This window comes from Molothrus ater, chromosome 21 (assembly GCF_012460135.2).
Source record: "Molothrus ater isolate BHLD 08-10-18 breed brown headed cowbird chromosome 21, BPBGC_Mater_1.1, whole genome shotgun sequence".
NCBI lineage: Eukaryota > Metazoa > Chordata > Aves > Passeriformes > Icteridae > Molothrus > Molothrus ater.
In genome coordinates this window covers 5,128,397-5,138,091 of record NC_050498.2, presented here as the reverse complement: position 1 = coordinate 5,138,091, position 9,695 = coordinate 5,128,397, and the positions used below count along the sequence as shown (strand labels likewise).

General features: G+C 46.7%; 1 protein-coding gene across 1 annotated transcript; it reads right to left on the bottom strand.

Moving 5' to 3' along the window:
- Positions 1 to 74: 74 nt before the first annotated feature.
- Positions 75 to 8,543, bottom strand: PRKRIP1 (PRKR interacting protein 1). The gene is made up of 6 exons (XM_036395169.2): positions 8,407 to 8,543; positions 7,136 to 7,214; positions 5,638 to 5,738; positions 4,809 to 4,894; positions 3,079 to 3,146; positions 75 to 813 (listed from the first exon to the last, which is right to left on the bottom strand). Exons 1-6 carry the CDS (start codon positions 8,524 to 8,526, stop codon positions 698 to 700), a joined length of 570 nt encoding a protein of 189 aa, XP_036251062.1. The 5' UTR covers positions 8,527 to 8,543; the 3' UTR covers positions 75 to 697.
- Positions 8,544 to 9,695: the final 1,152 nt, after the last annotated feature.

The following is a 9,695-nucleotide window of genomic DNA, read 5'->3' as shown; positions in this document are numbered from 1 at the left end:
CTTCCTGCAGCACTGCAGCATCTCTTTATTTTACTGAAATCCTCTTCCAAAAAGAAAAATAGAAGACAGAACAATCCAACACATCCCTTTTATTAATTTAGAAAACATGGAAGAAAAGCAATAGGGAAAGTTTTAGCATTAAAAAAGGGATCCAGATTAAAAATCTATAGAACTTGTCTAGCAACATAAACTGATTTCTTTGGGTTAGAGATGACCCCATACAAAACCCCAAATGCAGAACACTCACAGTGCAGGAGAGTCTGGCTACAGACCACTTTTCTACTTCAGGTTAAACTCTTCCCCTAGATTCATGTATCCCACTGCTACCAGCTTCAAGATAAGTAGAATACGTAGCCTTCACAGTAATATTTCCCTTAAATGGTAATAGTTATGTTTTAGCTTTCAGACAGAAAAACACTCTGGGCCATTTTAGAAAGAACTCTAGGGTCATAGAGACTTATGGCTGACTCTTTAGAGCAAACTTAGAGCAGACTGCACAGCAGTTATACAAGCAATTAAGAAAAAATCTCTTATTTGGCATTTCTCTATCATTTTCTCTCAGGCCTGTGACGTGAAGGCCATGCCCCGTTAAGCAGATGTAACGTACGCCAATGGGTTCTGCTTGGCTGAGATGAAAGACTTTCATGCTCCTGAATATAAAGCAATGAACAGTGTTTCCAGCTGTCCCTGGAAGGCCTCATCCTCTTCCCATCACAAAACTTGGCTCTTCAGCATCATCTTCCTTCTCTTCCTCCTCCTTGCTATCCTCTTCGTCATCCTCGCTGCTGCCTTGCTCTTGGGATTGCCCGGGTTCTACAAACACAAACAGGATGAATGGATGAGGTGTTCCCACCTGGCTTCCTTGTCAAGCATTTCACAGCAAAACACTCTCAAGGTGCTCAGCAAATGTTGATTAGGTCAGGCTAATTAGCACAGAGGGTAACATATTCCCCTGTGTCTTCCTTGTTAAGCATCTCACAACTAAGCAGTCCCAGATACTCAGGGAACAGCAATCAGGTTCTATTAATTCTACCAGGTGATGAGGAGCTCAGAATATCAAATTCTCCCTCAGGGAATTCCCTTATCTCCAATACCAAGTCCATCATTAAACTGCTCCACCTCCTCTGGAACATTATTTCTTTCTAACAGAGACAGTCAAACACTGAGGTGACAGATTATCTCATTCCCAATCTCACCTCTGCAGGCTGGGATGAACTTTGAAGGATCACACACAGCACTGGGAAGGCACAGGCAAAACTCAGTGTATTCCTACAACCTATCCAAGTTCACAGAAAGTCCACGAGGTGCCATAAACTTTTACAGACTGTTTGCTATACTGTCAGTACAAGAACTCATGAAGATATGCCTAAGGTTAACAAGGGTCACAGAAATCTTGTGAAATCTGCTAAAAAACCAGGACACATCTACTAGAAATTAAATAACCGATAACAAAAATGAGGTATGGCACAAAAGGCCATTTTTCTGCTCTCTCCTGTTCCTCAGGCCCAGTCACACTGTGTGTCCTGACCAGTTCATGCAGGATTTAGGATCAGTGGTCTGATGCCACCGCGTGGTGAAGTGCTGAACTTTGAGCGTTTACTGGGAGTTTGCTCATCAACAGCTGACCTCATTCAGTGACAACCCTTATTCTTTATGTTTTTACTGTAACAAAGATGAAACATGGCAATTCAGAGGTTTAATTTATTCATTCAAAAAGGAAGACAAATGTTTGCCTGCTGTATCCAACAGACACACTTTAATCAATTTGAAAAAACTCTCAGATCACAACCCAGGGCACACAAAACTAAAAAAAAAGCTGTTCCCAGTTGACTAAAAATGGCTAAAGAGGGACTTCACTCCCCCTTGATATTATTATTCTACATAGAGAACTCTTTTACACAGACTGCAAAGAGTTAAGAACTGTTACAAAGACCAGGAGTTTGGATTCTGTCTTTCAGGAACTTGTGCCAAACAAAACCACTCCTGCCCCAGAATGGGTACAGGGCAATCCCATACCTCAGTGCCAGTCCCTGATCCAGCTCTCCTCTCTCCCAGCCACTCCCTAAGGGATGGGTATTCTGTTTGTTCACTCAAAATGAACAAATGTTGACTCATGCTTAAATTCTCCTCCCAGTTACAATTCATAATGAGTAGCTTAAAAAATAAAATAAAATACAAGACCAAAACAAAACACCCAAAAAATTCACTCTGCTACATTCACTTGCTGTCACAAGTAAAATTAACCCAACAATTTGTCCTCCCATGTTTACATGGGAGGCTGGCAGTGGTTCAGCTGAAACAGATCCAATTCTGAAAAGCAAAGCACAAATAAGGTAGAACTGTCAGACAAGCCACTGTTCCAGCAGAATTACCAGAAACTGCTGTAACTTTAAGATTAACCATTTGTGTGCTAATTCACATTGAAAGAGGAAGCCAAAATATACTCACTGAAAAGAAGCAACAAGTATGCAAAAGTTTGAGCAAACAGTTACACTGACATTGCTGAACATTAAATTTCAAGAGAGAAATTAATGTTGCAGGAGAACAGAGGCAGTCAGGGTTTTCACCTTTATTTCTATGAAATAAAATAGTCCTGTGGAATAGATGGTAGCAAGGTGGCTCAATTTCTTACACACAAAATTGTAACTCTGTTTCTTGCTGCCCAAGCTGTGCATATTTTTTCCACCTGTTTTCCCATACACATTCAAAATACACTTTAAAAAAGCACAGCCTTGAACAATCCTGCCTTTCTAAACCTCAGGTGAGGCTCTGAATCTGCAGTTCATCAGAATAGTTGGGACAAAATATCCCCAAACTCAGATTCCAGAGTTTGCTGTCCAAAATTCCCCCTAATAAATGGAAAATATTCACAAACAGCCAAGTTATTTGTAAGATTAAATCTCAACATAGATGGCTTTCAAAGAGGATTTTGAAACATCAGCTAAAATAACAAGCTTAAGGCTCAGGCTTTAATCCATGTATTGAGAATGCTTGGGATGGGGGGTGGGACAAAACCTTCTAAGCTTCAATGAGGGAACAGAACCAAGTCCTGAGAAAAGTACACTAAATTTCACTGACCTTTTTCCTGCTTCTTTTGTTCAAGTTTATTTTTCTTAGCTTGCAGTTTCTTCTCTTTTAACTTCTGGCTATAAAGCAAAGAAAAAAGAATCTCTGGCAAATCCAGTGTTGTAAAGCTTCTGCACATTCATGCACTGATAAAGGACATATTACAGACATCTTGGAAAAGCTGATTTCAGAAGAGAAGTTCAATTTAAATTTGGCCTCAACTGAAAATTCAGCAAGACCAAACTTAGCATGTGATCAGGAGAAACTTTTCTATGTTGTTTTCAGATTAATGAATTTTTAAAAAGTCTTTCATGACTCCACTGCAACCAGAACTATCATACACAAGAATCTCCAAGAACACAGATGGAACAAGAATGAAACTGCCCTCGCATTTTATCTACCTAGGCTAATAAACACAGAAAGAAAATGGTGTTAAAACCCAGACTGCAGAAACTGAACACTGGGGGAAAAAACACCAGTAATATATCCTACAATTGAAGAAAATCAAAATAGTGCAGTATGCTCTGACCTTCCTCTTTGGCTGTACTTTCTCAGGATGTCAGGCCCTAGGAGTAGCACTGGGGGTAAGAGGGAATCTCAATTCATACAATCCAGCTCTCTTTGCCCAGCAAAGGCAACCAGGTAAGTTAATGGCAGATACAGGTAGAGTAGCCTGGCATTCACATGCTCCTCTCTCAACAGCATAAGTGAATTCTCTTGAAACAGAGAGCCAGGAACTGAACCTGTTGGGTCAGGACAGAGAAGGGTGGTGAGGGAAATTAGAGGGGCTCCTGCAGGGCAAAGTCACACCATTAGAGCATAGCAGGGGGACATGGAAGTGTTGGTGTTTAGGCAGCATCTGCTGTTGGAACAGTTGTTTTCCATCTCAGCCAGGGAAGAGGCAGCAGGCCAGATCTGACTTGCTGGCCATCTGTTGGACCACATTAAATTAAACTAAGATGGCAACAGTGTTTGTGTTGTGCACTTTAGTGTTAACATAGCAGTAAGCCACTTTGCACAGGCCTTTCCACAGCAACTCTCAGCCACAGCATGCAAAACAGCAAGGGAGAGGCTGCTCAGAGTCAGACCCTGGGAAAGAGCAGAGGCACGATTCTCTGCTTTTTCTGAAACCTATCCTGGACACAGGGAGTGGGATTTCAATTCTTGTGTCACTGCACTAAAATGGCCAGTCTATTTCTTGAGAGCATCAATCTTGTGTTTAATTTGGCTAAAATTTAGGGGGAATATGGATTTAATATTTTTTTAGTGTTTCCACCTAACTTATTAGATTTCACCTGCCAGACATTTCAATGGGGTAGGCAGAAGCAGCCTACCCATGAAGCAGCACCCAGTTTTGCACTGAAACTGCTTGGTACCAAATGATTCAGACATAAACTCAAGCCAGATATAGACACAAACCTTTCCTGACACTGTTAAAACAAATATGCAGCAAGGCATGTTGCAGTCAAGACCACAGTGTCAGCAAAAGCAGCTCAACCGGTCCAAAGTTATCCTGCAAGCAATGGCACGGAAAAGAAACCACCCCAGCAAAGCCTGTCAGGTCTACAGCTACCTTTGGAAACCAAACATTGACACTGACAAATTTAATTTCCACAGCCAGACTTCCCAGCTGATAGATGCAGACACAGAATGACAGTGTTTATCCAGAGCATGCAGCTACAGATGAGGCACAGGGAGTGAGGGTTTCCATGTCAAGCCTCCTAGGAAAAATCTGCCCTTACCGCTTCCTTCTGCGTTTTGCTGTTTGCTCTTCTGCAATCATCTTATTCCTCTCCAGTTTCTTCTGGAATTCCTCATCTAGTCTTTGCTGTAATTGATCACATGTCATACTTTGGTCACAATCTAAATTAAAATACTTATTTTAAAAGTCATGTCCTTTTAGGGAGAAGTCTTTTAGCAAAATACAGAAGGGAGCTCTGCCAGATTTTGCCTGGCTTCTTTATACAAAGCGACGTTCCTAGGGATGGCTCCTGTACAGACAGCATTTTTAACCTGCAACCTGAGCCAAACATTGGAACCTTCTGAGGGAGGAATCCTCACCAGAGCAGATGAGGGAGGCTGGGCTTCTGCCCTAATTAACGTTTCAGTAAAAACAAATGAATAACTGGAGACACAAACATTAACATACGGGCTCATCTCGGCCAAGAGAGAGTATATCAATAGTGTTTTCTAAAAGAGGGGGCATTCTACTCAATCAGGACTTAAAAGAAACATCTGAACTCTGTGCACAGGCACTCACTTTGTTTCTGTTTGTGCAAGGCAGTGTTATCAAGGATTTCTAGCTTTTAAAGCATTTTCAAGTCAGCCTGAGAACACACACATTCCCATGAGGCCTTACAGCGTGCTAGGACCCCAGGGAACACAGGAGATGGAGCACGTCTGACACAAAGCACCAAATGTTTCAGTACTGACACAGACACCACGGATCACACACTCCTACAGACTCCTCTGACAAGGGAATTATTTGTACATGACTTTCAAAGAAAACACAGATTTGCAAAGAGCAACAAACAGCTGGGGTAGGGGGGAGTTATAAAGGGCTGTGCTGACCTTCTCAGCCATGGCATCCATGAAATCTTGCCTCTGGTACTCTCGCCGACGGAGGTGCCGGTACACGTGGAACTCCCCGCTCCCAGCCCCAGCACTGGAACCTGCAACAAGGGAGAGCTCAGTCTGCTAGGAAAGGAGGGAAATAGATGTTCACAAATCACTGCAGCTGGACACTGAGGGATGGGACACAGGAAAGGGCACTGTCAGATGAAAATCTACCAACAGCACACAGAGTGTGTCACCATTTTAAACTCAGCTCACAAGCAAAAGCAGAGTGAGCTGCAAACCCACACATTTTTTGGTCACTGCAGGTCCTACAATTACGCCCCTGCAGAGCCCACCCTTAGCTGCACAACAAGGCAGGCAAAGAACTGGAGATGAAATGCACTCCACAATTTCTTACATGCAGAGGTGAGCTACAATACCCTGCTGATGTTGCTTCCAACTAATTTTCAGCATTTCTCAAACATAAAATAAAGGTCAACAGGAAGGTGGTAAAAGGTGATCTTGTACTTTCCCATGCAAAACAGATCCTCTGACAGTTTTCAACTGTTTCTTCATAAATTAAACTCCTACAGCTCTCTCTTCCTGGCATCAGCCTGCATGCTGAAGCCTTGCAGGAGCTTTAGGCATCGTGCTCCACTCTCTTCCCCTGCCTCCCAAGCCCTTTCTCAAGGGAAAGCACAGGAATACAAACCTCAAAGAAAACACCTAATTAAAACCCAGCAGCTGGGACTGCAACAGGAGTGCTCTTGATACCAACAGAGTCCTAGCATGCCAGGTACCCCCAGAAAAATAAGACCATTCACTCAAGCACATAGCAGAGCTATTTGAAAAAGCCATGGGAGAATTACTATAAGCAGATTTTATTCAGAAGCATATAAAAACTTGAGTCCAAGATCAATTATTCTGAAATAAGAACAGGTCAACCTCTAGAAAGGATGGAGGTCTCAAAGAAAGACAGAACTTCTACATGCAGTTTATACCACAGCAGCTCCATTTAATCCCTGCAGGTAGAAGTAAAGTGTACACAGAGTACTTGGGTCAGGGTCCTGGCACAGCTGCCAGCTCCCTACCTGAGCACACACATTCACACCTGCTGCATGTGCCTGCTTCTCACAGCCTGAGGTGCAGACTCAAAGCAGTCAAAAGAAGGACTTCACACTGCCAATCTTCCAGAGCACTCTCAGATCCATGGAGAGGACAGATTTACTCATCATCATTTACTTGTCATCACCAGAGCAGCAGCTTATTGCACTGCAGGCAGCCCACGTGCTGCAGTGCCACAGGCTTTGTTCTCTCTGCATTCTGACAGCCAGCAAAAAAGTGGAATCAGAGAACCAAATAAAACTTGAAAAATCAACTCTCAAAGCACATTTCACACCTCTTTTCTCCAGCAAAATGAGCAGCAGAAAACCACCTCTGTCCTTCCCTGCTAAAGGTTTTTTAAAGTTAATTGTGACTGATACCAGAGTTATCTGAAGAACAGAATCTTTACCCATGACATCTCTAACGAACTCCGGGGGAGGTCGAGGTGCCCATTCATTCAGTTTTTCAGGAATTGGTACAGTCTTTTCCTGCAAGAACAAACCAAGCAGCCATCAGTATCTTCCAGGAGCAAAGTCTGCAATTTTAACACTTTGTTGAAAGGCGGGATACGTCTGACAACAGCCTCTTCCACCAACTGACAGATCTCAGAAGGAGCACAGCTGCAGCAATTTCTTCATGCACAGGGATCAGGAGCAGGCAGAAGAGGAGAATCAGAAGGGATCCTCTCTGTCCCTCACATTCAGGCCTGCAGGTCAACAAACCCCAGGAGGATTAGGAGTGTCTGTGCCTCTTTTCAGCATAGGAGCTAGAAGGAAGCATGTCAGCACCTCCAAGCACTCGCAGGAACTGGTATAATTCCACTAACAGGTCTGGGAAATGATGAAAGGTGTTTGAGCACCTCCCATGCCAGAGCTAGAGGACAGGGAAGAGCAGGGGAGGGAGAACACATGGTGCAAGGTCAGAGGAAGAGCGTGCTGCAGGGAGTCTCAGCCTGCTCCAGCACACACAGAGCGGGGGCTGAGAGTCTCCTCCTGGCAAAAAGCTCCTCAGGAAAGGAACAGAACACCCAGTTAGAGGACCAGGGTCATGCTCCTGCACGTTAAAAGCGGTGGACAGAGGAAAGAGCAGCGGGTAGAACACTGAGGGGCCCCTGGGTTCCCAGAGAAGCGTGTTTCCCCTCACAGCATCCCAGAAAAGACGGGTCCTTCTCCCCTCACAGCAATACAGTGTGTGGGGGGGTCGGTCCCGCTCCCCTTGGGGACCCGGCAAGGAGGAGGGGGGCGTGTGTCGATCCCATCATGGAATCGGGAGGGAAAAGGGGGGATTGGCTGGTCCCTCTCTCCTCACAGACCCCCGGGAGGGGGTGTCGGTTCCTCTTCCCTCACGGACACGGAGAGGAGAGAGGGGAGGTTGTTCCCTCTCCCCTTACGGACCCCGGCGGAAGGGAAAGGGGGTGTTAGTCCCTCTTCTCTCACAGAGCCAGAGGTGGGGTGTCCCGGCGTCCTTCTCCCCCTCACAGACATCGAGAGGGTCCCAGTGTCCCTCTCACCTCATAAACACCGAGGGTGGGGGGCTCGGTGTCCCTCTGCCCTCACAGACCCAGGGGGTGGTTGGGGTGGGGGGTCTCGGCTTCCCTCTACCCCTCACGGATCCCGCGGGGATCTCAGCGTCCCTCTCCTCTCCCGCCGCCCCGGGCCGTGCCCCGGAGGGTGCCCTCACCGGGTTCCTCATGAGGCGCTCGAGGCGGAGGCGCTGCTCCTCGGCCGCGCTCCTGGGGATGACGAGCGGCTGCGGCTCCTTGCGGGGCCGGGGCGGCCGCGGGGCCGAGGGCGCCGCCATGTTCCGGCCCTGGCCGCGCCCCGCCCCTCCCGTGACGTCACGGCGCGCGACGCGGGCGGCCCCGTCATGGCGGGTGCGGTGAGGGCTGGGCAGAGGGCGGAGTTGTGTGAGGGACTCCCGTATGAGGGAGCCACGGAATTGAGTCCGTGAGGGGACAGGGACACCGAGGAAACACCTCTGGGGTCATCGAACCCAACTTCTGCCCTGTCACCACCCTGCCATCCAGAGCACTGAGTGCTACAAGTCGTTTCTTGAACATCTCCACGGACAATGACTCCTCTACCTCACTGGGCAGCCTATGCCAATATCTAATCACCCTTTCTGTGAAGAAATTCCCCCTCCTAATGTCCGTACCCTGCAGCCTGGACGGAGGCTGAAGGCAGAGTCACCAAACTGTGTAGTTGGAAGGGCCCTCTGTAGATCAGCCAATCCAAACCTCCTGGCAAGGCAGGTGACACAGGAATGTGTCCAGGTGGGTTTGGAATATCTCCAGACAGGGACACTCCACTGCCTTCCTGGGCAGCTTGTCCCAGCGCTCTGCCACCCTCAGTGGGATTCTTTGAAGGCACAGAGTCACAGAACAATGGTTCAGGTTGGCAAGGACCATTGGGGTCACCCAGTCTGCCCCCCCCTAATCCAGCACAGTCCCCTGAGTGTGGCACTCGGGGGCTTTTGGGGACACCCCACACCCTGTCTGTGCAGCCTGTGCCAGTGCTTGATCACCCACACAGTGAAGAAGTTCTTCCTCATAGAATCACAGGATGGTTTGTGTTGAAAGGGACCTTAAAGATCTTCCTATTCCAACCCCCTGATGTGGGCAGGGATGGCACCCACTAGACCAGGCTGCTCAGAATTCTCTTCTACCTGGCCTTGGGCATTTGCAGGGATGCAGCAGTCAAAGAGTTTCTGGGCTATCCGTGCTGGAGCTGCACCACCTTCACAGCAAAGAATTTAATCCTAGTACCTCATCTAAACCCACCCTTTCCGTGTGAAGCAGTTCCCCCATTTGTCAGTACAAATTTGTGTTCGAAGTCCTTCTGCATCTTTCTGTCCATTTGGGTACTAAAAGGCCACAATTAGATCATCCTGAAGCTTCTCTTTTCCAGGCTGAACAATCCCAGTTCTCTCAGCCTTCCCTTGTAGGAGAGGTGCTCCACCCTGCCAATCCT